This window comes from Prionailurus bengalensis, chromosome A2 (genome assembly GCF_016509475.1).
Source record: "Prionailurus bengalensis isolate Pbe53 chromosome A2, Fcat_Pben_1.1_paternal_pri, whole genome shotgun sequence".
Classification (NCBI taxonomy): domain Eukaryota; kingdom Metazoa; phylum Chordata; class Mammalia; order Carnivora; family Felidae; genus Prionailurus; species Prionailurus bengalensis.
In genome coordinates, this window is record NC_057348.1 from 59,246,743 (window position 1) to 59,274,199 (window position 27,457).

The 27,457-nt window shown below is 49.0% G+C and overlaps 1 protein-coding gene across 1 annotated transcript; it reads right to left on the reverse strand.

Annotated features, from left to right (window-relative positions):
* On the reverse strand, positions 1 to 26,583 carry CHST13 (carbohydrate sulfotransferase 13). Its single transcript, XM_043588305.1, has 3 exons — positions 26,440 to 26,583; positions 6,916 to 6,995; positions 1 to 1,522 (listed from the first exon to the last, which is right to left on the reverse strand). Exons 1-3 carry the CDS (start codon positions 26,534 to 26,536, stop codon positions 677 to 679), a joined length of 1,023 nt encoding a protein of 340 aa, XP_043444240.1. The 5' UTR covers positions 26,537 to 26,583; the 3' UTR covers positions 1 to 676.
* Positions 26,584 to 27,457: the final 874 nt, after the last annotated feature.

Genomic DNA, 27,457 nt, shown 5'->3' on the forward strand with positions numbered 1-27,457 from the left:
TCAGAAAATAACAAAACGTTTATTTCAAAAACATGAACTCCCCAGCTCACCAAGGTCCTATAAAACCGGGCACCATTCTGAGCTCTGTGAGCACACACGGAAGACTTGGGATCTGGCCAGACTGAGGTCAAAGGTGGGGCCAGACACAGTGCTGCTCTGTGACAGGCAGAGTGGAAGGCAACTCAGGATGGGCTCCAGAGCCATGCCCACTGGCACGGATGGCTCTAGCCTGAGCCCAACGAGGGACAGGGATGTGACCACCAAAGCAGGTGAGGTGAAGAGGTCACACCGAACCATCATTTCTGCTCTGTTGCACCACAGACAGGTTTGGGGGCAAAGCCGACCCCCCAAAATGGCCTCAAACGAAAACAGACTAGTTATTCAGTGCTCTCCCATCCAGGGGTCTAGAGAAAGGCCGTTCAGCTGGAGCAGAAGAAGCAAGCGTCAAGTGACAGGCAGTCACACAAGGTGGACTGCACCTAAACCTGGCCAGGCGTGCTGGCCAAGCAGGGAATCGCGGGGGCAGTGGTGCTTAGAGTGGAGTCCCGGGCGGGTGGCACCAACATGGAGGTGCAGGGGACGGTGGGGGTGGGGACCACCAGAAATGCACACTCTCCAGTCCCCCCGAGACCCCGGGGCATCCACATGCCAGGCTCCGCCGCCGGGACTCCGCGGCCTAGTGCAGCCGCAGGTAGGAGGGAGCAGAGTAGTTGAAGAGCAGGAAATCCATCCTGTAGAGGTCATAGAGACGCCGCTGGTAGAAGGGGCTGATGTCCCGGAAGAGGCGCTCGGCGAGGTCGCGCGCGGCGGCCGCCTTGGCCCGGGGCGGCGGCGCCGGGAAGCGCAGGCCCGGCGCGCCCACCAGGTCGAGCACGAAGGCCGCGTCCTCCGCCAGCGTCTCGAACTTGCCCACCACGTCGTAGCGCAGGCGGCACGGGTGGCAGAGCGCGTGCGCGCGCTCCCAGTGCTCGTTGAAGGGCTCCTCGCGGCGCGTGCGCGGGTCCAACAAGTAGGCCAGGAACTCGGCGAAGCGCACGTCGTGGCCGCGGGCCAGCGCGTCCGGGTGCGCGCGCGGCCGCAGGCGCCGCACGATACGCGTGCCGTAGCGCCGCTGGAAGGCGGCGCTGTAGGGCCGCGCCAGCTTGTTGCGGTAGGCCGACGCCAGGCGCTCGAAGGGCTCGCGCACGAAGAGGAAGGCCAGGTAGGCGCGCAGGCGCCGGTTGATCTCGGCCGGGCTGAAGTCGGCCAGCGAGGGCAGGCGGCCCGGCGCGTGCGCCTCGTGCGCGGGGATGGCGCGCGGGTCACCGCGGCCGCGGCCGCTCAGCGCCAGCAGCACGCGCTTCCAGTTGGTGCAGGCCACCTTAGGCACGTAGCAGTAGAGCAGGCCGTGCGCGTCGTCCACCAGCACGTGCCGCAGGTCCTCGGGCCCCAGCAGGCGCTGCCGCCGTGTGTGGCGGCTGCAGGCGTGCCGCAGCAGGTCGCGCCGCTGCCGGTGCACCTCGGCCAAGGCCGAGCGCGGGCCCTGTGGGCGACAGGTGGGGGGACGGACGGGTCAGCGCTGCGGGTCCTGCGCCCACCCGGCCGCGGCAAAGGAATGGGGGACTGAAACCCCAGCAACTGCCACTGATCGCTCTGTGATTTGGGACCCAGGGATCTGTCCTGGACCTGAACTTGGGGGGAAATGGCTCTAACCTCGCTGAGGCACGTGGAAGGATGTGACAAACAAGTGTTGGGCGCTCAGGACCGAGGAAGGCCTCAGAATTAATATGACCACATCAGAGTAAGCCTGATAAAGAAGTTATATCATCAGAGTGGTAAAGGTGGGCGCAGATTGAATATCCGCTCCCTTTTTACTGAAAGGATAGTGTATACGAACGGTATACTTTAAATCCATATAAAGAGTTGAAAAATGCAGCCACTTGCAGGCTACTGAGATATTTTTTGTTCAATGATAAAATTAGCTACTTCTGTATGTTCCTGCGGGTCTTGATTTCTTTTTATTACCACCAACCATCTCTAATCTCAGTGCCTGGGCAGGAAGCTTGCCCTCTCTGAAGCCTGTCTCTCCTCTGTGAGATATTAACATTGAGCGTTTATCTAGCACCCACTGTGTGCCAGAAAGTCTTCTGTGCACTTTAGGACTCTATTAATTAGGTAGTATTCGGAGACCCAGGCCAGCCCCTCCTAGCCTGCCTCGGCCATGCTAAGACCCAAGCCACCACCTCCCACCCATCCCTCCTCCTTTCCTCAAGTCCCTTCTGCACTAAACAGGTTCTCTACTTCCAAGACTAACCCTCCAACCCCCCTCCCACCCGTCCTCTTCCTGGTTCAGGAGTTTCTAGGAGAGTGTTTTTAATTCCTCAGAATTGTCTTAAAAACCTTCAAGACATAATAAAAAAAAGACAACAACAAACATTGTTGATGATGTGGGAAAATGGAACCTTCATTCATTGCTGCTGAGGGTGTAAAATGATACAGCTGTTGTGGAAAGCTTGGCAGCTTCTCAAAAAATAATAAACATATGATCCAGCCCTCCACATCTAGGTATATACCAAGATAACTAGAAACATATGTCACACCAAAACTTGTAAATAATGTTGACAGCAGTGTTATTCATAATAGCCAAAAGGTGGAAACAACCCAAATGTCCATCAACAAAGAATGGATAAATAGTATGTAGCATATCCATACAATAGAATATTATTCAGCCAATAAAAGAAATTCTTTTTTTCAGTGTTTATTTTGAGAGAGAGAGACAGTGAGAGTGAGCATGGGGGAGAGGTAGAGAGGGAGAGAGAGAATCCCAAGCAGTCTCCATGCTGATAGTACATGGGGCTCAAACTCACAAACCATGAGATCACGACCTGAGCCAAAATGAAGAGTCGGGTGCTCAACAGACTGAGCCACCCAGGCGCCCCCAAAGGAAATTCTGATACACCCTAAAACATGGATGAAACTTGAAAAGATTGCCATGTTAAGTGAAGGAAGCCAGGCACAAAAGGCCGTATGTTGTCGGATAGATTCCATTTATAAGAAATGTCCAGAATAGATCCATAGAGACAGAAAGCATATTGCTAGTTGTCAGGGGTGGGTGGGAGGGGACAAGGGGGAGTGACTGCTAACTGGTGCTGGGTTTCTTTTCTGGAGTCACGAAAGCCTTCTGCAATTAGAGTGGCAACAGCTATGCAGCCTTGTAAATACACTAAAACCCATTGAATTGTACACTTTAAAAGTGAGTTTTATGGTATTTGAGTTATATCTCAGTTAAGAAAAAAGCCTTCTGAGTGCTTCCATTGCAAGGGGACAAAGCAGCCTCTGAAATGGGGGCACACTGTACCCCGTGCCTTCATGAGAGTATCTGACGCTGGGGGGAGGGGGCAGGGAAGTGTGTGTATGTGTGTATGCGCGCACGCGCGCACGTGTGCGTGTATGCTCAGTTGTGCTTCTGGTGCCTTTAAAAGCATCCTGCAGACTGGGGCGCCTGGGTGGCTCAGTCGGTTGGGCGGCCGACTTCAGCTCAGGTCACAATCTCGCGGTCCGTGAGTTCGAGCCCCGCGTCGGGCTCTGGGCTGATGGCTCAGAGTCTGGAGCCTGCTTCCGATTCTGTGTCTCCCTCTCTCTCTGCCCCTCCCCCGTTCATGCTCTGTCTCTCTCTGTCTCAAAAATAAATAAACGTTAAAAAAAAAAGCATCCTGCAGAAATCCAAGATACTAGGGCACCTGGGTGGCTCAGTCGGTTGAGTGTCCGACTTCGGCTCAGGTCATGATCTCATGGTCCATGAGTTCAAGGCCTACATCGGGCTCTGTGCCAACAGCTCAGAGCCTGGAGCCTGCTTCGGATTCTGTGTCTCCCTCTCTCCCCCGCTTGCCCTTTGTCTCTGTCTCTCTCTCAAAAATAAACATTAGAAAAAATAATAAATCCACGATACTTTAAGTGAAAAAGCTGAAATACAGAACAAGAGTCAACACCCCACACTTTGGGTTTAAAAAGGGTTGGGGAAGGAAATAAATGTTTCAAAAAAGGATAGGTTGTGGGGAGCCTCTCTTTTAGATATATATTGACATTGTCCCAGAATAAACAAGGCTGTGATTTGCTTCCAAATAATCCCAGGTAGGAGTGGAGGGGAGAAGGGTCTGGATGAAATAGGACTGGATAAGAGTTGATGACTGTTCAAACTGGGTGATGGCAACATGGGGGTTTAATGTACTTTGTACTTCTGTATATGTTTGAATTTTTCACAATTCAAACATAAAGCAGAGAGAAAGGACATATATGCCCTGCAGGTGTGATTTTGGCAAAGTGACCTGAGCACATGACTGAGCACTGGACACTACACACATACCCAGAACGTGCCTGGGAGGACATACAGGAAACTAACTGGTCACCTCCAGGGGTCAGCAGGAACAGGGTGGGAAGGAGAGGTACTCTTCACTATATGTACCTTTTTGGAGGTTGAATGCCCTATCAAAAGATGCTTATGTCACCTTTTCAAAATCGCACTGAAGGGTGGCTGCGAAGTTCAGCCACGGCTGTGGGGGGCCTGGGAGGATCCCCTACCCTCTAAGGCAGACTCACAGGGTTGCCCTCAGAAGCCTGGCTGCACACGAGTGCCAGGAGAGGCTGCATCCAGGTGCCCCACAGCCAAGGTCTGCTTTCAGCTTCCAGACAACCCAACATATTTCCTATGGCACGGAATACTGGCCATCTCCCCACCTGTTGGGCCACCTTCCCTGCCAGCAGACCTCAATTGTGGTAGGTCGTGTGCCTAGCCTTGGGGAAGAACCAGTCACAGCAAACTCACACAACTTCACAAAAGCTCTGGGGCCAGCGGTGCACACGTAGCTTGGATTTGACCAAGGAGATTACAGGAAAGTCTGCTAGATGAGTCCCAGGAAAGACTTCAGCACAAAAAGAGAGGGCCCTTGAAGAAAAAAACCTTTGCCTGCCCCCTCCCTTTCTGCTTGGGGCTACTGTCCTAGGAGGAGAGGTCCAGAGCCCTGGCAGTCAGATTGCAGTCAGGAGACAGCAAGACATGAAACAGATATCAACATCCAGACGATGACGATGCGCAACATGTTGATGCTGTTCCAGAGGGCTGGCTGGTCTCTGAGCATCTTGGGAAGTAAACACCGACTGTCCTAATGGGTTAAAGTCAGCTTTTCTGTCGCTTGGAGCTCCGTAAATACCAAGACAGGCAATGTTATCTCCATACAAGTGAGAAAACTGAGGCTCAGAAGAAATGAGTTGACTACAGCTCTCAAGTACGGAAGCTGGAACTCTCAACTCAAGCCACTTAGGACTCAGAAGCTGCCACTACGCCTGCTGGTCCAGGACCAAATCCTGCAGCTACAACTCTCATCTCTCCCGGCCTGATTGGACTCAGCTGCCTGGATCCTTAGCGTGGCTCTAGTCCTTATGAGCTCTGTCACCTTCTCTGTGTCCTTGGCCTCCCTTTGCCTCAGTTTCCTCATCTTTAAACAGGGAAAACAACAGCCCTACAGCCCTACCTTGTAGGGTTGCCATGAGGACTAAATATGTTCACAGAACTGAAGTGTCTGGTACACAGTTAGCACTCACTGGCCGGATTATTTTTATTACTTTTATTTCTCAGCTGCAAGGTGCTAAGCTCCCAGGGCCTTACGCCCAACAGTGTGACCTCAGGTCGTTAGGGGGCTGAGCCAACTCCATCTGACCCTCAGGAGCCTGTGGAACTAGCGGGGCCCAGGATCCTACAGAGAGCTTGGCCTGCCCTCAGCTTGCTGTGTGGTCCAGAGCAAGCCAGTCACCCTCTCTGAACCAAGGCCTCTACACCTGCAACCCAAGGTCAGATAAGCTCCACAGGCCCCTTTGGCTCAGCACTTAGGGATTCAGTGAACAGCTACCTACCTAACCTGTCTGATCATTCTCCCCAGCTTAAAACCCTCTATGGCTCCCTCTTACCCTTGCCCCACCTGCCAGGCACCACCAAGCTGCTGCCTACTCCTGGCTCACCTCACACCCCCTCTTCCGTTGCCCCCTCACCTCTAGGCACTCGGCCCCCTACTGTTTGTTTCTCAACATTTTTTCAGCAGTTCTCAGCTCCAATGTCCTTTTCTCAGAGAGGCTCCCCTCCCCCCCCACAGCCCCCAATCTAAACGAGAACCCTCCTGGTCGATCTCTTATTGCACCTAGGGCTGCCCTGATGCAAACGAGTCACAGGTTAATGCAGGTGGCAATGGGATGATGTCTTCCCCCACCCTGGGAATGTCAGCTGCACCAGGTCAGGGACCCAACTGACCTGCTTGCCGCTGGATCAGCAGCATCCCGAGCACAGACTGCACACAGTAGGTGGTCCACACATGCTGTCTGAATGGGTGCCTCTCCTTGTACATGCTGGGGTGTGTGTGAGCCAGGGGCCTGTGGTTCTCAGTGGGGTATAACCATGGCGGGGAGGGGGACTGGGGTTTGTGGGGGCTCCCAGCAGGCCCAGAGCAGAAGTGGAGTGCACGGGCCAGCAAGCCTCCCGGTCCGTGTGCCTGAGAACACTGCGAGGGCAGGGGCTACTGCCTGTTTCCCTACCACAGCGGGTACTAAAATCTGGGGGTTCACTTAATTACCGTCTCCCCACTAGACCTCCTAATGGTCTGCTTCAGTCTTTTATACCCACAATGCACACAAGAGTGTCTGGCACAGTGTGGCCTCAGTCTGTTGTTGGGTCAATGGTGGAGGGTGGGTGGGCGGATCTCCCAGCTTGCCCCAAGATTTGCCCTTGTCACAGGCATTCTCCTCTCTGCACAGAGCCTTGACTACCAAGGAAGCTTCGTCATGCCCTCTTGCGGGCTCCAGTCCCATGACAGCAGGTCTACACGTGGGCTTTCAGGTTCCCGGGGCTGGAGGTAGAGGGAGGCATCACTGGGTGGGTGTCTGTCCACCTACCTGGTCCACGTCATACAGCATCTGCAGGGGACTCCTCCTCTTCCCACTGAGCCAGCCAGAGCCCAGGCTGTTTTCAAATGCTGTGGGGCACAAGGAAAGAGGCATCCAATGGACTGGCTGTGGCTCTCGGGGGGCTTGGACACATCTGATCTACCTCTGGGAATCAGTTTCCCTGTTGTGTCTCACCTGCCTCCAGGGGGCTTGGTGGAGTGTGGGGCACTGATAGGTCCCCTGACCCACCAGGGCAGAGTACTTGGTATCACTCCTGCCCCATGTCCTGCCCTTCAGAGTTGGAGGATGCCAGGCAGGCAGCGATGAGAGGAAAGGTGTTATCCAGCCCTCTGGTGAAGGCCTGACCACCTACTGTCTCCATCTGCCTTCATCTCATGCCCCACCCCCACCAGCCCCATGACCACGGAGCCCGAAGGGAATCACCAAGCTAGCTGCTGTCCAGGCAGCCAGAAAGGGCTGGGAAGCAGGAGAGGTGGCACAGCCAAACTCAGCTTCTCCAATGACAGCCCGCCAGGTCACATGACTGCCGTGGGCTCCTACAGGAGCCTGAACTTCCCTGGCCAGTGTGTATGCCACTTCCTGGTAAATGCAGGTTTCACCTGGTTTCAGACTGGAAGACAGTGGGCAGGGATACTGTCTATCTGTCTCAGTACTGCACTCTTCAATCTTAAAACTACCACAAACCCTGCTTACTAAATTTATTCTTTTACTTTAAATGTGTCTTAAGGAATATCTTCCTACATATTCAATTAATATGAATATATTCTTAGTATATAGTTAACATAGGTAAGCATAGGTTTACGATCTTATGCTTCTTGATCATATTTTTCTTAAATATGATTAAATATGATTATACTTGTTAATAAATGAATAAAGTATATGCAGTCTTCAAAAAAGATCACCAAAATCGGCAAAACTTTAGCTAGACTGACTAAGAAGAAAAGAATGACGTCTCTGGGGCAGCCATTCTGGAAAACAGTATGGAGTTTCCTCAAAAAATTAATAAACTACCCCACAACCCAGCAATTGCACGACTAGGTATTTATCCAAGGGATACAGGTGTGCTGTTTCAAAGGGGCACATGCACCCCAATGTCTATAGCAGCACTATCGACAATAGCCAAAGTATGTCCATCGACAGATGAATGAGTAAAGAAGATACACACACACACACACACACACACACACAATGGAGTATTACTCGGCAATCAAAAAGAGTGAAATCTTGCCATTTGCAACTACGTGGATGAAACTAGAGGGTATTATGCTAAGTGGAACTAGCCAGTCAGAGAAAGACAAATATCATAGGACTTCACTCATACGAGGACCTTAAGATACAAAACAGATGAACATAAGGGAAGGGAAGCAAAAATGATATAAAAGCAGGGAGGGGGACATAACATAAGAGACTCTTAATTACGGAGAACAAACTGAGGGTTGCTGGAGGGGTGGTGGGAGGGGGGATGGGCTAAATGGGTAAGGGGCATTAAGGAAGACACTTGTTGAGATGAGCACTGGGTGTTATACATAGGGGATGAATCAGTGGAATCTACTCCTGAAATCATTGTTGCACTATAGGCTAACTAACTTTGATATAAATTAAAAAATGAGCACCGGGTGGGTCAGTCAGTTAAGCGTCTGATTTCGGCTCAGGTCATGATCTCATGGTCTGTGGATTCGAACCTCAAGTTGGGCTCTGTGCTGACAGCTCAGAGCCTGGAGCCTGCTTCCGATTCTACATCTCCTTTGCTCTCTGCCCCTCCCCCACTCACACTCTGTCTCTCTCTCTCTCTCTCTCAAAAGTAAAATAAACATTAAAAAATTAAAAATAAATTTAAAATTAAATAAATATAATAAAAATAAAAATAAATAAAAATGAAAGGCTGGTACCATCACAGTGACCCTAGCACATGTGCACATGGTTAAATGCTGTTTTCTTTTTTTTAAATAAAGGCATCTCTGGGAGTGGGGGGAAAGAATGAAGTCTCAAATTAGTAAAAACAGGAATGAAAGAAAAGCTATTAGTACTGAATCTTACAGAAATGAGAAAGGTATGAACGATTATACAAAAGCAAATTAGATAACCTACATGAAATGGAAAGAGTCCTAAAAAGATGCAAATTCCTCACTCAAAAGAAACAGAAAATCTCAATGACATATAACAATACATTGAAATAGTAATGGAAAGAAATTCCCACAAAGAGAAGCCCAGAATCAGATAACTCACTCCTGAATCTTATCAAATATTTAAAGAAGAATTAACACCAGTATCTTCTAAACTCTTTATGCCCCTCAAAAAAACTCCCAAAAAACAAAACAGAATGGGGGAGGGAAAATACCTCCCAACTCATATATGAGCCCAGTACTACCCCGATACCAAAACCAGACAGAGACATCACAAGAAAGCTACAGAGCAGTATCTCTTATGAACATAGATGCAAAATCCTCACAAACAAAACAAAACAAAACAACACATCAAACTGAATCCATCAACATATAAAAAGGTTTATATATGACCAAGTAAGGCTTATCTCAGGAGTGCAAAGGTGGTACAACATAAAAAAAAAATCAATCACGGTAATACACCATATTAATAGAATAAAGAAAAAAAACCCACACAATCATCATCAGTACAAGCAGAAAAAGTGTTGCACAATATCCAATACCCTTTCATAATAAAAACACTAAATAAACTAGAAATTGAAGGGAACCTCTTCAAGCGGATAAAAGCCATCTAGAAGCCATAGCTAACATATTTAATAGTGAAAATTGGATGCTTTACCTCTAAGATCAGGAACAAAACAAAGGATGCCCACCTTCACTATTTCTATTCAACAATGTACTAGAAGTTCTAGCCAGGGTACTGGGCAAGAAAAAGAAAGAAAAAAGGCATCCAGATTGGACAGGAAAAAGTAAAATTATGTGTATTCATAGATAACACGAATATATAGAGAATGTGTGTGTGTGTATTTGTGTAATCCACAAACTACTCGAGCTAATAAATTAGTTCAGCAAGATTGTAGAATAAAAGACCAATATACAATAGTAAATTGTATTTCTAAGTACTAGCAATGAATAACCCAAAATTGAAATTACAAAAACATCTCCATTTACAATAGCATAAAAAGAAAAATATTAAGGATTAAATTTAACAAAATAAGTGCAGAACTCATCGCTGAAAACTAAGACATCACTGGAAGAAATTGAAGACCTGAATGAATGGAAAAATATCCCATGTTTGTGGATTGGGAGATTTAATGTCATTAAGGTGGCAGTATTCCCCGATTACAGCTCTTAGCACATGGCAGGCAGCTGTGCATGTGTTCCTGGAGTAGCTTACATACAGCATGCAGGAAGCGGGGTGGGCAAAAAGGATGCCATTCTCCAAATATCAGAGATCCATGCTTTGATCAGGTGTGCTTCCCCACGTTGTTGCAAGTCCCTCTCCCTCCACATAAAGTGACTTCCGAGGGACTTAAAAGGCTGGTTCCCTTTTCTCCACCTTCCATTTTTCTCTTTTCCCCTTTTTGGGGAGCCAGGTATTAAACACTAAAACATTCAAAGCAATGGCAAAAATGGGGAAAATTAGAAACTGACTGTGAATGCCCAGGGAGAGGCTCAGAAAAAGACCTAAGAAGACCTTAAATTTATAATGTGGGCTGAACCTCAGCACAGACAGCCTACAACAATCAGAAAAACAAAAACAAGCTAAAAATAGCAATCACCAAGTAAGAGAATCTGATTTCCACAGTTACTACATTATTAGATTCAAATGTCCAGTGTTCAACAACAACAGAAAAATTAGAAGTCATACAAAGAAAGAGGAAAGTATGGTCCATTCAGATGAAGAAAATAAATCAACAGAAACACCCTGAAAAATATCTGATGGCAGATATATGAGACAAAGACTATAAGACAACTGTCTTGAAGATGCTTAAAGAACTAAAGGAAGATGTGCAGAAAATCAAGAAAATGATCTATGAAAAAAATGGAATATCAGTAAAGATGTTAAACTAAGAAGAAATTCTAGAGCTAAAATGTACAATAACTGAAATGAAAAATTCACTGGTGGTATTAAAAGACAGATTTTAAGTAGGCAAAAAAAAAGAATCAGTGAACTGGAAGACAAGACATGGAAATTACTGAGTATAAGGAACAGAAAGAAAAAAGATTAGAGAAGAATAAACAGAACCTAAGGGACCTGTGGGACAACATCAAAATCAACATACTCCTGTGGGAGTCCCAGGAGGCGAAGAGAAAGACAGTGACAGAAAGAATATCTAAAGACATAATGGCTGAAAACTTCTCAAATTTCATGAAAGACAAGAATATAAACATCCAAGAATCATAACGAACTCCAAGTAAGATGAATTCAAAGAGACTTGCAAATCAAACTTTCAAAAGACAGAGAATCTTGAAAGCAGCAAGAGAGAGACAACTCATCACTCATACAAGGGAGCCTCAATGAGATTATGAGTAGATTTCTCATCAGAAAGTTTGGAGGCCAGAAGACAATGAGATGATATATTCAAAGTGCTCAAAGGAAAAAAAAAAGCACTGTCAATCAACAAACCTATATCTGGAAAACTCTCCTTCAAAAGTGAGGGAGAGAGGGGCGCCTGGGTGGCTCAGTCGGTTAAGCGTCCGACTTCGGCTCAGGTCATGATCTCACGGTCCGTGAGTTTGAGCCCCGCGTCGGGCTCTGTGCTGACAGCTCAGAGCCTGGAGCCTGTTTCAGATTCTGTGTCTCCCTCTCTCTCTGACCCTCCCCCGTTCATGCCCTGTCTCTCTCTGTCTCAAAAATAAATAAACATTAAAAAAAAAAATTTTTTTTTTAAAGTGAGGGAGAGCTTAAGACATTCACAGATATACAAAAGCTGAGGGAGTTCGTGATCTGTCCTGCCAGAAATGCTCAGGGGAGTCCTGCAAGATGAAATGAAAGGAAACTAGACAGTAACTCGAAGTTGTATGGAGAAGTAAGTATCAATAATGGTAGATACACAGGCAATTATAAAAGATAATATTATTGTAACAATAGTTTGTAACTGTACTTTTTGTTTTCTATATGATTTAAAAGAAACTATATCTAAAGCAAAAAAAAGAAAAACAATTATCAGTCTAAAAGCCAGTATTATTAACTCCAAATTTTTGTTTTCTATGTAATTTAAGAGAATAATGCATTTAAAAGAATTACTAGTTTATGTGTGTGGGCATATAGTGTATAAAGATGTAATTGTATAATAACAACTGAAAGGGATGGGGACAGAGCTGTAAAAGAGCAGAATTTCTCTACTTAGCAAGGTTAAAGTTGTATAAATCCAAAATACAACATATAATTTTAGGATTAAATGTAATCCCCATGGTAGCCACAAAGGAAGTCAGAAAGGAATTTAGAAAAAGATAAACTGACTAAACACAAAAGGAGACAGTAATACAGGAAATGAGGGATAAAAAAAAACAAACTATAAGGCATAGAGAGGACAAATAGCAAAATGACAGATGTTCCTCCTTATCAGTAATTACTTTAAATGTCAATGGATTAAACTCACCAAAATACAGACATGGGCAGAATGGAAAAAAAATACCTGACCCAACTCTATCTGTGTTCTACGAGACTCATTTGAGATCCAGTGATACAAACTGGATGGAAAAAAACTCCAAGCAAATAGTAACCAAAATAGAGCAAAGGTGGCTATATTAATATCAGACAAAATAGACTCTGAATCAAAGAAATTTATAAGAGACAAGTACTTTATATATGAATAAAAGTTTTAATACAGCAAGAAGCTAGAACAATTATGAACATTTACTTACCTAATGGCAGGCTATCAGAGTAAATGAAACAAGAATTGGCAGAATAGGAAGGAGAAATAGACAGCTCTACAATAATAGTTGGAGATTTCAGTATACCACTCAGTAATGAATTAAGCAATGAGATAGAAGATGAGGAGGGAAACAAAGGACTTACACATCACAATAAACCAAATAGATCTAATAGACACATACAAAACACTCTATCCAACAACAATAGCACACACATTCTTCTCTAACACATGTGGAATGTTTTCCAGGATAGTCTATATGTTGGGCCACAAAATAAGTCAGGATAGATCTTAAAAGGGGCGCCTGGGTGGCTCAGCCAGTTGGGTGTCCAACTTCAGCTCAGGTCATGATCTCACGGTCCGTGAGTTTGAGCCCCGCATCGGGCTCTGTGCTGACAGCTCAGAGCCTGGAGCCTGCTTTGGGTTCTGTCTCTCCCTTTCTCTCTGCCCCTCCCCCACTCATGCTGTATCTTTCCATCTCTCAAAAATGAATAAATGTTAAAAAAAAGTTAAAAAAATAAAAGACATTATATCATACAAAGTATATTCTCTGACCACAGCAGGATGAAGTCAGAAATCTATAACAGAAGGAAAACTGGAAAATTCACAAATCTGTAGTAATCAAAGAACACACTTCTAAACAACCAGTGGATCAAAGAAGAAATCACAAGGGAAATTAGAAAATACTTGGAGTCAAGGGCACCTGGGTGGCTCAGTCAGTTGAGCGTCCAACTTTGGCTCAGGTCATGATCTTACAGTTCATGGGTTCGAGCCCCACAGTGGGCTCTGTGCTGACAGCTCAGAGCCTGGAGCCTGCTTCAGATTCTGTATCTCCCTCTCTCTCGGCCCCTCCCCCACTCATGTTCTGTCTCTCTCTGTTTCTCAAAAATGAATAAACTTAAAAAAAAAAGAAAATACTTGGAAACAAAAATGAAAACAACATAAACTTATGGGATGCAGTGAAAGTGCTTAGGGGAAATTTAGAGCTATAAATTCTTACATCAAAAAAAAGGGGGTACCTGGGTGGCTCAGTCATTTGAGGGTCCAATTCTTGATTTCAGCTCAGGTCATGATGCCAGGGTTGTGGGACAAAGCCCCACTTTAGTTTCACACTGAGCATGAAGCCTGCTTAAAATCCTCTCTCCCCTTCTGCCCTTCCTCTCTCTCTAAAATAAATTAAAAATAAATTAACAAATGAATGAATGAATGAACAAGCAAACAAACAAGAAATATCTCAAATCAGCAACCTAAGTTCATAACTTAAGGAACTATAAAAAGAAGAAAAAATAAACCCAAAGCTGGCAGAAAGAAGGAAATAATAAAGATTAGAGCAGAGACAAATGAAATAGAGAATAGAAAAATAGAGAAAGTCAATAAAATCAAAATTTGGTTCTTTGGAAAGACCCACAAACTGACTACCCTTTAGCTAGATGGACCAAGAAAAACAAGATTCAGCTTACTAAAATCATAAATGAAAGTGGGACATTACTACTGACCCTACAGAAGTAAAAAGAACTATAAGAGACTACTATGAACAATTGTATGCCAAAACAATTGGATAACCTAGATGAAATAGACAAATTTCTAAAATGTACGAAGTACAAAATGTACTAAGATGAAGTAGTAGAAAATCTAAATACATCTATAACTAGTAAGGAGACTGAATCAGTAATAAATATTTTCCTGACAAATAAAAGCCATGGACCTGATGGCTTCACTGGTGAAGTTTATCAAACATTTATATAAGAACTAATGCAAATCCTTCTCAAACTTTTGCAAAAATTATAGAGGAGGGAACACTTCCTAATTCAATTTGTATGGCCACTAATAACTCTGGGTGCGGGGGGGAGGGGGGAAGGGAGGCAGACAAAGGCACTACAAGAAATGAAAACAGTATCTCTTATTAACATTGATGCAAAAATCCTCCACAAAATACTAGAAATACAAGTTAAACAGCATATTAAAAGATTATATATCATCACCAAGTGAGCTTTAGTCCCAGAATGCAAGGATAGTTCAACATATAAACATCAATCACTGTACTACACTATATTAAGAGAATGAAGGAGGGAAAAAAAAAACCACACAATCATCTCAATTGATGCAGAAAAACCATTTGACACAATTCAGCATACTTTCATGATAAAAAAGAAAACACTCAAAACAAACAAACAAACAAACAAAGAACAGAAGGAAAGTACCACAGCACAATATAAACCATATATGAAAAACCCATGGCAAACATCAGACTCAATAGTGAAAAACTAAAAGCTTTTCCTCTAATCAGGAACAAAGCAAGGATGCCCATTTTTGCCACTTCCATTCAACACAATATTGGAAGTTCTAGTCAGAGCAATTAGACAAGAAAAAGAAATAAAAGACATCCAAACTGGAAGGAAGTAATAAAATTGTTTCTGTTTGCAGATGATATGATCTTATATGCAGAAAACCCTAAAGATTCCACACACAAAAACTGCTAGAACTGATAAATGAGTTCACCAAAGTAGCAGGATACAAAGTCAACCCACAAAAATCATTGCATTTCCATATACAATAAAAAATATGAAAAGGAAAGTACAACAAAAATTCCATTTGTAATAGTCTAAAAAAGAAGAAAATACTTAGGAATTAACTTAGCCAAGGAGGTAAAAGACTTGTACAATGAAAATTAAATAACACTGCTGAAATAAATTAAAGAAGACACAAAGAAATGGAAACACATCCCATGTTCATGGATTGGAAAACTTAGTATTGTTAAAATGTCAATACTGCCCCAAATGATCTGTAGATTCAATGCAGTCCCTGTCAAAATTCCAATGACGTTTTTTGCACAAATAGAAAAACCCATCCCAAAATTCAATAGGACCCCAAATATCAAAAAAAATATATATATCTTGAAAAAGACCAAAACTGGAAGATTCACACTTCCTCATTTCCAAACTAACTACAAAGCTATAGTAACAAAACAGTGGGTGCTGGTGGAAGGACAGACATATAAAGAGGAGGAGAAGAGAAGAGAAGAGAAGAGAAGAGAAGAGAAGAGAAGAGATGTGTCCAGAGATAAACTCTTACATATATGGTCAAATGCTTTTTGATAAGGGTGCCAAGACCATTCAGTGGGTGAAAGAACACTCCTTTCAACAAATGGCATTGGGAAAACTGGATGTTCACATGAAAAAGAATGAAGCTGGACCCTTACCTCACCTCATATAGAAAATTTAACTCAAAATAGATTAAAGGCCTAAATGTAAGACCTAAACAATACTCTTAGAAGAAAACATAAGACAAAAGCTTCATGACCTTGGATTTGGCAGTGGTTTCTTGGATATAACCAAAGGCACAAGTAACAAAAGAAAAAATAGATAAATTGGACTTGAAAATTTTTTAATTCTGTGCATTATGGGAGACAACACAGAATGGGAGAAAACTTTTGTAAATTATGTATCTGATAGGGGATATATAGAGAACTCCTAAAATTGAACAACAAAAAATTCAACTCAATAATGGGCAAAGGACTTGAATAGACATTTCTCCAAAGAAGATGTATAAGTGACCAATGAGCACATGAACAGATGCTCAACATCACTCATCATTAGGGAAATGCAAATCAAAACAATAATGATATACCACCTCACACCCATTATTATGGCTACTATCAAAAAGAGAGAGAGAGAGAAAAAAAAAAACAAGTGTTGTCAATGTGGAGAAATTAGAACCCTGTGCACTGTTGGTGGGGATGTAACATGGGGCAGCTGCTATGAAAACAGCATGGAGGCTCCACAAAAAATCAAAAATGGAATTAACAGAACACAGCAATTCCACTTCTGTGTACATACTCAAAAGAGTTGAAAAATCAGGGTGTCTAAGAGGTATTTGCACACCCATGTTTTTAGCAGCATTATTCACAAAAGCTAAAACATGGAAGCAACCCAAGTGTCCATCAAGACATGAACGGATAATCAAAATGGGGTCTATTCACACAACGAATATTATTCAGCCTTGAAAAGAAAGGAAACTTTGACACAGGCTACAACTTGGATGAGCCCTGGGGAGATTATGCTGAGTGAAAGAAGCCAGTCACAAAAGGACAAATCATGAAGGATTCCACTTAGTACCTAGAGTAGTAAAAACCATCGAGCAAAAAGCAGATGATGGTTGCCGGGGTGGTGGAGGGGAGAATGTGGAGTATTTAATAGGTGCAGACTTTCAGTGTTACAAGATGAAAAGAGGTCTGGAATGATGGTCACACGACACTATGAATGCATTGATATCACTGAACGGTACACCTACAAACTATTAAGGCAGTAAAATTTATGTCATGTGTATTTTACCACAATAACAAAAGGTGAGCGAAAGCAAGTTAAGCGTTAAGCATTGAATTACCCTATGACCTAGCAATTCCATTCCTAGGTACATGCCCAGGAGAACTGAAAACAACGTTCACATAAAAACTTATGCACAAATGTTCCCATGGAATTATTTTTAATAACCAAAACCTCAGGTTCCATTAACTGATGAGTGGATGAACACTGTGGTCCATCCATACAAAAGAATATTATTCGTCCATACAAAGGAAAGAGTACTGACGCTGGCTTCAACTTGGCACATAGATGAGTGGGTGCTAGGGGTTGGGGGTGCTGGGGGAAATCACTGGGAAAGACGGGAGTCACTGCTACTGCTAATATTCTGGAATTATAGAATGGACATACCGCACAACTGTTAAATACGCTAAGAAACCACTGAACTGTGTCCTTTGAAAAAGTGATTTTATGGAGTGAGAATTAAAGCTCAATGAAAATAAAATTACTGATCACCAAAAAGGATATATGCAAGACCATTTTATGCAAATCTAGCTTACAAATGTAAATATATTGGATGGCTATCATAAGATATTCTTGAACTCACAAGAACATTGCATGTTCATAACAAGAATACCTTCAAGAATTCAGGGTCATAAGAGAAAAGAATATATCCATAAGAAGAACGGACGTTTCCATGACCCTTGGCTTTCAATAAAATGAAGGACCTAAAAAATGCTGCCAAGAAGAACACATTCACTGAAAAGATTTAAGACATGTTTTTGACGAACAAATAAACTTGGAAAATTTGGTTAACTGAAAATTTGATTATCTGTTGGCAAACTGACCATGAGTAGTGGTTGTCAAACTTTAGCATGCGTGGGGGCCAACGAAAACACAGAAAACACTTGTTCTAGTCCGGGCGGTCTGGAGGGGGACCCAGGAATCCACATGTGTAACAGCCCCCCAGGTCATGCTGATGCTGCTGGCCCAGGAGCACACCTGGAGAACCCCTATACTACAGCAAAGCCTGGTGGAGGCTGGCTGAATGAATGCATAAATGACAGATTTACCTTGCCTTGGCCTCCAGAACCTTCTGTGTGCACCAGAAGCCCACTGTCCAGGGCCTCTAGCAGCCTCAGGCTCCTTCCCCACTCCAGTGTCCTTGGAACAAGGTCTGGGCTCTTCTGTAGCCAAGGTGAGGGGAGGGCCTAATTGTGTCCTGTGATTCACCAATGGCCCTAGGACTGGAACTTCTGTCTCCCGGCAGCTGGACGTGTCCCAGGAACACCACTGTCATCAGAAAATGAGCTGACCAGGGGGCAGCCATGTTGGCTGCGCAGGGAGGCCCCAGGCTTGGGGCTGGCAGGTTGGCCTAAGTATAGCAGCAGCCACCAGGAGATGCTATGTCACATTAGCACAGCACCATTCACAACCCGGGGAGGCAGGGTACCCTTCTCACCATTCTGCAGATGTGTTACCTGTAGCCCGAGGTCACCCAGTGATGAGCTCCTCTGAGGGCCACAGCTGGGTTTGAGGAAGGGCTGGTACCCACGGCGGCTGTGGGGGGGGGGGGAGGGGGGGGGGGTAGGAGGTGCCCCCAGGGACTGTGAAGCAAACCTAGGTCCATTTCTACCCCAAGGCCCCACAACTTGGAGGCACCCAGCCTTCAAAAACACCAACCCTTGCATGGGGCCTCTCATTTCCTGCTCAGGCCACAGACTGCAGGAAAGTGCGTCCTATACCAGACCTCAGGGGCCAGTGGGTGGAGGGTCACAGGGAGCAGGCACCAGAGTGAGGTCCTATTTATAGAGTAGCTGTGGCCAGTGATTACAGGGCTGGGCCACCTCCGCCCAGCCCCACCTCTTCCCACCACACAGATCAGAAGAACTTATAGTCCAGTGGGATGGGCAGGCTGGCCAGGGAGGAGGACGGATAGGACTAGGAGGGCCAGAAGGGGATTGCCTTGAAGATCCCTCGATCCGGCTCCCAACTCTGGAAAGCTGGGGGCTTGGCTCTGAGGGCAGGGTGGCCCAAACAGGGCCACAGTGAGGCATCCCCCAACCTCCACTCTGGTTTCCCCAAGCCTCTCTTGGCCTGTGTCCTCCAATGTGCAGCCCCTCCACTAGGCTTCAGGTCCCAGGCTCCCTCCCAAGGGCACCACGGAACAGACAAGCCAGGGAGAGCCAGGCGGCAGGCCCAGTCTCACAGCCAGGGAGGGGCCTGGGCCAGCCCAGGGGAGTCACAGGCAAAACCACCATGGGGTTCTGCTTTGAAAAAGGAGACAAAAATAGCAGAAGATTGTATGGGGAGGCGGGGGAGGGTGGTGGAAGGGAGGTGGGAGGGACGAGGGGGTGCCAAAGACACAGAGAAAGAGACAGAGCTACACACAATGACAGGGACAGAGGCTGGGAGAAGGAGAAACAGATCACAGCAGTAAAACAGCTGGAGTTTTGAAATTGCTCAAAGCAAACCAGCTGGGGTTGAAAGGGAGGAAGCGATGCGGTGTGAGCTGACCACAGTCTGGGAGAGCCCAGCACCCATGCCCAAAGGGATCCTGGCCCTGAAAACCATGCAGCCCTGGCCTCAAGAGCAGACCACAGTGCTGATCCAGTAGGTCGGTGCAAAGACAGCCCAACACCCTGCGGTGCCTGCTGCATGAAGGCAGGAAGCCCCTAGGAGGGCATGGCAGTCGGCAAAGGAGGCAGGGTTTGGGCAGGGTCACAGGAACCAGGGAAGAAGCACCTGGGGCACAGCCCTAGGGTCGGCCAGTGCCTGGCACTGAGCTCGGCACACATTGACACTGGTATCAGGTAGAAACCGTTCTTATCTGCATTTGACAGATGGGGAAACCGAGGCTCAGAGAGGGAAAGAAACAGGCCTGAGGCCTCACAGCAAGCAAAGGCCAGAAAAAGGATTTGACTCCGGGCCATAGTGCACGTATGCCTCTGAGGGCACATCTCTTGGGCACCCATCCTGCCCAGCACACAGCCCCTCCCAAGCTCACCAGAACTGCAGGCAGGTGGGTGAACTGCCACACAGGGAAACTGAAAGCAGAAACCGGTGCGATGGTCCCTGGCACACCCACCCCTAAGGAAAGGCTTTGGCTGCCCCTTGCAGCTGGGCAGGGTGCGGGGGTGGGGGGCACAAGGCATTCTGTGGGCCATTTGAAACTTCACCATTTGGGAGAGAAACACTGTTTGGTGATTCCCAGTCCAGTGAGTGAAGATTACGACACATGGTTTCTGGTTAATAAGTTCTAGCTGGGCACAGTGTTGCAAGATCAGACAGGCAGGGGCAGCCAGGCCCAAACAGCGCTGACAGGCCCCCGGGGACCTTGCTGGGGGAGGGGGGAGGGCAGGTTACCCCAGCCCATTCGGTCCCCCAGGTGACCTGGGACTTCCAGGGTGACCTGCATGCCCCAGGGTCAGGGACATCCCCTCCGCAATCAGGCTCAGGGAGGAACACAAATAAAAAACAATCCCACTTTTTTTTTCCCCTGAAGAGAACTAGAGATCTCTCCACTTGTACTTAAAACTCAAACTCTATTTGTTGAACTCCACCTGGAATGGAACCCCTCATCTGGCCAGCTCATTCTTGGGTATATTCTCATCACCTCTGCCTCCAGGATGGTTAAGAACTGCCCCTATCCCACCCCCCTGCCCCCTTGCCTCCTCCGTCCAGGACAGTCACAGAAATCTCCTCACTCAGGAGACTCAGAAATAGGAGGCTATTTCTCTTCCCTCCACCTTGGTGATCTTAAAACCTCCATGGCTTCCCACTGGCTAACAACAAATTCCTGCTTCTTCCCAGAACCCTCCTGGTCCACCTCTCTCCTCCCCCCCACCCCAACCCCAGCTCCAGCCACACTGGTCCTTCTGCCAATCAGTGAACACATTAGGGGCATTCCCACCTCAGAGCCTTTGCACTAACTGTTCTTTCTGGCTGGGATGCTCCTCCAGGAACCCCTATTCTTTAGAGTAACCCTTCTTGTTCAGATTTCAACTCGGATGTCCCCTCTAGAAAGAGGGTCTCTCCAAAGAGCAGCACTCCACGTCAGGACCTTTCCCAGGTCTCTCCTTTTAATTTATGTGTGGCATTTATTACCGCTGAAACAATGGGGTTTGTGTATGGGTTGATGTCTGGCTGCCTTTCCAGAAAGTTGACTCTGTAAAAAGGGACTCTCTTGTTTTCTTGTTACCCCTGTAACTCACCTAGTACCAATGAATAATTTATTTAAAGACTGATAGCCCCTCATGGCCATAAGGAGAGTGCCCCCAACTCTTAGCCTGCCATTCAAGGCCACCCATGACCGGCCCCAACTTAGAGTATACTTCTGGCTTCCACCCTACCACCTCATCTCATGAACCCTGAGCTCTGCCCACAGCACATCCCTTAGCACACCAGGCCTTTTCACTCCTCCATTCTTTCGTCTGTGCCATTCCCTCTGCCCCAAATTCCCTTTCCTCATTTTCCCACCTGGTGAAGTCCTATGCAGCCTGCAAAGCCCAACCCAAATACCCCAGCCTATAGAGTAGAAAGCATAAGGGTTAGGGCTTTAGACTAGGATTAAATCTTGGCCCTCACACTTCCTAGTTGGGTGAGCAAGTCACTTTCCTTCTCCTGATCTTAGTCTCCTTCTCTGCAAAATGCAATTACCAATCCGTACTCTAGTGAGCCATCCATCTTGCCAGTTAACCTTTTCTCATGGTACTTTCTGGAGGCCCGGATGGTGCCTCTGAGCCCTGGGAACACTGACAGTACCTGAGAATGGACCGCAGTGTGGGAGCATCTATCGATTTGGCTGCCAGCAGCCACTCCCACTCCTTTTGCTAGCCTGCTGGGCATCCCTCCGGAAGCAACCTGCTTACACTCCGTCCACGTGGTTCTGATAGGCTCCCTCCTCCAGTAGCTGCTGGGATAAGCAGGTGACCAGGCCTAGCCAATCGGAGCATTCCATCCCTTTCTGCCACAGCAACTGTCCCTCAGAGGTGGACACCACGGGATCCAATTCAGGCCAATGAGACACATCCTTGGGACTCTGCCTAGAAATCAGTCAAGAGCCCTTCTTTTGGACTGAGGCAGTTAAAAGTGAAGCCATTGCAGAGAAAAGCCAAACCTAGAGCTGGAGACAAGGGTTCCACCCCTGGATCCACCCATGCCTGAAGGCAGCCTCATCTGGCTTAAGTGGGCCTGAGTTGAGATGTCCTCACTGAGACACTGTGACCTGTGACGGCCCAGGGCCAGGACTGGGGAAGGAGTCAGAGCATGCAGAGTTGGGCACTGGGACCCCACTGTGCAAGGACGATGAGGGAGAGCCTATGGGACGGGGTCCTGCAGGGGGCTCAGTGGGAGGCAGTGGACACAGGGCATCCAGGGGGCAAGCTGTCTGCTCCTGGCTCTAGCTGCCCCTGCGAAGGTCCCTGGCTTCTGCACTGAGAGGCCCTGTTCAGATCCAAGTCCAGGCCCATGTCATAGACCCACCTCAACCCTGGCACCCTGGCTCCCCAGGAGTCATCGGGCATTTCTGCATTTATTCTGCATAGGACCAAAATACTGGTTTTTCATTAAAAGCAATGGCTGCCTCCAGGGCCACTACGCTGCCTGAGAGGTGCCCCGACCATCATAGACCCCTGTGCTCTGAACAGTTGTCTCTGTGGCCCGAGTCCCCAGGTGCTGTGGTGCCAGAGAAGGAAGGGGACAGAGAGGGAAAGGGAGAGAAGCCCTGGGCCCTTCCCCACCTGGAAACCCTCCAAGAAGGACACTGGGGGAGAAGATCTCTGTTAGCACACATCATCCCAGATCTCAGACAGGAAGCATTGGACCCCAGGAGAAGGGAGGTGACCTGGAGGAAAGGAAGACAGCAATCCAGCCTGGAAGGGACAGGTGGCCTCCCCTGGGAATCCCCTCCATCCAACCTTCTTCCACACTCTCCCTTCCCTGCCCCCAACCCCAGGTCCCCTGAAAGTGGACAGAGACTTCCAACTCCAGGAAAGATGCTCAACCCTGCAAACCTAGGAAAGGACTGAGGAGGGAGGGAGGTGAGGGTGGAATCCGGCACTGCCCAATGAGGCCCCTGTGAAGCAGCGGGTGGGGGATTTGAATTGAGACTCTCCCTCAGTGTGTCTCTGGGGGCAGAGGATGCAGACCAGCAATTTGGATGTTTAAAAATTTTTTTAATGTTTTATGTATTTTTGAGAAAGAGTGTGAGTGGGGGAGGCACAGAGAGAGAGGGAGACACAGAACATGAAGCAGGCTCCAGGCTCCAAGCTATCAGCACAGAGCCTGACACGGGGCTTGAACCCACAAACGTGAGATCATGACCTGAGCTGATGGTTAGATGAAGTCAGATGGTTAACCGACTGAGCCACCCAGGCACCCCTGGATTTTTAATATTAAAAACGTAAGGTCTGCAAGGGCAGGTATATTAGTAAGTTTTGTTCCCAGCCCTAGAAAGGCACCTCGCATGAGCACGTGCCCAGCAAATCCATGGTCAACAGGGTTGCACAAAAGGACAGCCTTCAAGCCCAGGTTTGGACACAGAGGAAGCAAAAGGCAGAAGGGGATGAGGGGTGACAGTGGAAGCGCCACTGGGACCCTGGGGTGAGCCTGGGGTGTCGAGGGCAGCAGTATCCTGGGCAACTGTCCCACCTTGCCCCAGCATCTTCCTCGTCCCCAGGACCTTGAGCACTAGGTCAGCACTGATGGCGTCCTGGGGGCTCAGGGATGCCATGGTGGGCTACTCCAGACTTCCCCACTAGTAAATGCACATTAGGGGCCCCAGGCCTCTAGTGGCAGTCCTTTAGGTGTCCCCTGCCCAACTACTCTGGAGAAGGAGGGGACAGTGCCAGACCTGTGTGCGTGCCTGGAGGAAGATGCTAAAGTTCCTCCTGTGCTCTGGAGCCCTCTTCTTAGCCCAGAGGCCCACCACACCCTTCACCCCCTTCCAACTCAGAGCACAGCTTCGGGAACAACCTCAGAGCTGCTGGAGGCCCTATGAGGCCACTTTCAGAGTCCCCAGACAGCAGGATCTGCCTCTAGCTGGACGGTTGGCAGGAGAAGGCCTTTCCACCCAGCTGTCTCCTCTCCAGCTCTGCCAGGTGCCTGCAGATCCAACATTAGCACACCCTCCTCACTGGCTTCTGAGGTCAGGGGCTTTAGCTCATGGCTCAGGAGGAAAAAGAGCCAGCAGAGTAGGTTGGGTAGGTTGGTCTGATTAACCCTCTTTTGTCCAGGGTCACCCTCAAAGCTATGATGAGTGAAGACAGACTATGGGGAAAGGTCTGAGCACCTAGCAGGAGCAAGAGGGCCTCTGGGAGGCAGGCGGGGCTGCACTATGGGAGCCTGGAGAAGAGGCCCATCCCAGTCTCGGGGCAGTGGAAGCAGGCGTCAAGTAGGGTCTGTCAGACTGGGTAGGGTGAGACCAGCGTGGTGGGTGAGAAGGTCGTGGCCAAGGGTATTCACGCAGCAGAGAATCTCAGGCGGGGACATAGCATGGGCAAAAACTAGGAGAGGGACCACGCGTCACCCTCTCTAGCTCCTGCTCTCCTGGATTTTGCAGAAGAGAGTCAAAAGGAAGAAAACGCAGAAGGTAACCAGTACCTGGGCTCATTTCTTCTCTCTCAAACCTGGGTAGAGGAGGTGGCAGGAGAGAAGAGTCCAAGCAGGGGAGACACAGAGACATAAATATGCCTACCCCAACGTGCCTACTCCTCTATAGATACCCCCAGACACACACCCCACACACCAGGGCCCAAATGCTCTAGCCTTCTGTCTCTCTCACACCCCACGCCAGCGGCTGAGCCCTGAGAGTCCAGGTCCTGAGTAAACATTTGTCTATGAATGACTGGGTAGACAAAGACTGTCATGGCCACAGACCCTAGGACCACAGCCCACACTGCTAGGGGACACTCTGCTCTGCTAAGACATAGGAGTAGGAGCACCTGCCATGAATCAGGAGCACTCTAAACCAGGAGCACCACTCCCAGATAGCCCACCTGCTCATGGAACGGGGTGGTGATGGAAAGACTGACAAGACTGACCACAGCTCCCTTCCGTGAGCTTGGAGAGGTGTCCAGGTCTGGGAGGCTGGGTCCAGGCATGCAGGGAACAGTGTGATTGGCAGGGTGACTGGGTAGAACTCTGGTAAACACACTAGGGAGTCCTCCCTAAGCCCTGCTCACCTGGACCCCAGCCAAACCCTGGCCTCCAGCCCAGAGGCAGTCATGGAGGTTGGAGGGAAAGCAGGAGAAGGAAGCCCCACCCCCCAAGATGAAGGGAGCAGTGTCACCCCTAAATCATGACAGCCGGCATGATGAAGAGACTCAGGATTCTTCCACTATCTCATTTAATTTCACTTCCCCAAAAGACCCATAAGGAAGAACCTGAGCACTCCATTTGAAAGATGGGAGTACTGAGGACCTGGGGGGGGGGGGGAGGGAATAGGTCATCCAGCAGGTAAGACTGTGGAATGACCCTTATCCACTAACCTAGACCCAGCCAGGTGGGTGAGTGCCCCCCAAAACACAGACTCCTCAGCTCGATCTCTTGGGCCACCCTCACTGCCCACAGTCCCTGTCCACCCTGGGGCGTGGTCACTTACTCCCTGAGACCCTGTCTGTGAGGCTCCAAAGGTGACACTCCAAGGATTGTCACAGAGCCCAGTGGAGACCTACCCCCTGAGCCCCCAAAGCCCCCCAACACACTCACACCAGGGAAAGGCAAACAGAGCCCGAGGTGGGAACAGGCTGCTGACTGGGCATCTCAAGCCCCAGGCAGGCGGCTAGCCAGCAGGCAAGTCACCCACACCTGCCCCTCAATCTCTCTGCCTTAGTTTCCCCCTTTGGGGAGGAGATGAAGTGAGTTAAGACTACGCACAAGCCTGGCCCAGGGCAGCTACCACGCGCTGCAGGGTCCTGACTGGCTGCCTCAGTTTCCCCAACCAGACCGTGCAGTGCGTGCAAAGGAGCCCTAGGTCCTCCTGGGTGTGAACTTCGGGGCGGAGCGGGGCGCTCCAGGCAGCAGCGCCTGCGGCTGAGGGGGACCACCTGAAGGACCGGGCAGCGTCAGGCTTCCCCAACCCACGCTGCACCGCTTCGGTCAAGGGGCCTCCGGGCGCCAAGGGGTGCCGGCGACGTAAACGAGGCTGCCTTCCTGGGTGGGCCCGATGCCCTCTGCCACCCACAACGGACCCGGGGCCCCGGGCTGCGAGCCCCGAACGATCACCCCTCGCGGGCGTTGGGAGACCAACTCCCAAGGGCGGCAAGACCCTTTCAGGGAGCCGGGGCTTGGGCGGGGGGACGCCTAGAGCCTCCCTGGGCCCACCCACCCCTACCCCCCAGCGCGGGAGGGGACAGCAGGTGCCCCCCGTGGAGGGGCCCGGTGGGCACTCACCCGGGCGCAGGGCGCGGGGCGCGGCGCCCAGAAGTAAGAGCGCGGCACCCAGACACGCGGCCGCCAGAGCGCGCCGCCGCCAGCAGCGCCTCCCCATGCTGTGCGGGGCGCGCGGGGCTGCGGGGCGCGCGGGGCTGCGGTCCCCCTGGTCCGGCGGGGGCGGCAGCGCCCGGCCCGGGACCCGCCCCGGGACCCGCCCCGCCCCGCCCGGCGGCGCGTACCAAGGCACGGCGCGGGGGTGCGAGCGCTCTGCTCGCGGGGGTGGGGGGTAGGGTGGTGCGGTGGCAGACTGCTGGGGACTGGGGAGGTGGGCGACGGCGGGAGGCGGGCCTCGTCCAGCCTACACGCCCCGCGACCGATCTAGCCCGGCAGCAGTCCGGGGCTGGAAGGACGGAGCCTGGGTGGAAAGAGCCGGGTCGCCGGTGGGGCGGAGCCTTCGGTTGGCCCCGGGGTACCATCCTCCACCCAAGGCCAAGAAGCGTCAGCAAAGTGGCGTGTCGGCGGGTCGAGGGAGCACTGTGCCCTCTTGAGGGGTTTTTGCTGCCTTACATGAGGGAGGGCACCTGGTGTGGGGAAGCAGACCTCTACAGACGACTACCCCAGGATCTTCCATCCCCGAGAGTCAGGCCTAAGACTGCCCCCTAATCCCCCCAAGGTCACCCTGTAGCCTTGTTTCCACAGGTGTCTCCAGGTCCTGCCCGAACTCTGCCTCATTGTAGGTCGTTCCTGGCCAGACTCTGGGAGGAGAGGTGGGGGTTCTCAGTTCATGCCCTGCTGGCCAGCGGGGCTCTTTGCCTCACCTGGTCACCGGCCACTGATCCACACTCCAGGTGAGCGCTCAACTTGCTGAGGCCTCCTGTGTGTGAGGGGAGGAGAGTAAAGTCAGGCCATCGAAAGATAGAAGATAAACATCCAGCTAGTCCTGGCCGGGGGGGGGGGGGGGGGGGGGGGTGCGGAGGGGAGACCAGGCCTGACCCCCGCTCCCTGCTGCCCACAAGTCAGGCTAGAAGGGAACCCA

Excerpts from the sequence above, each read along its gene's own strand:
- CHST13 (XM_043588305.1), bottom strand. The coding sequence starts at position 26,536 with ATGGGGAGGCGCTGCTGGCGGCGGCGCGCTCTGGCGGCCGCGTGTCTG. Across the intron at positions 6,996-26,439 it reads GCCCCGCGCCCTGCGCCCGG|CATTTGAAAACAGCCTGGGC; the intron begins GTGAGTGCCCAC and ends TGTGCCCCACAG. Across the intron at positions 1,523-6,915 it reads TGCTGTATGACGTGGACCAG|GGCCCGCGCTCGGCCTTGGC; the intron begins GTAGGTGGACAG and ends TGTCGCCCACAG.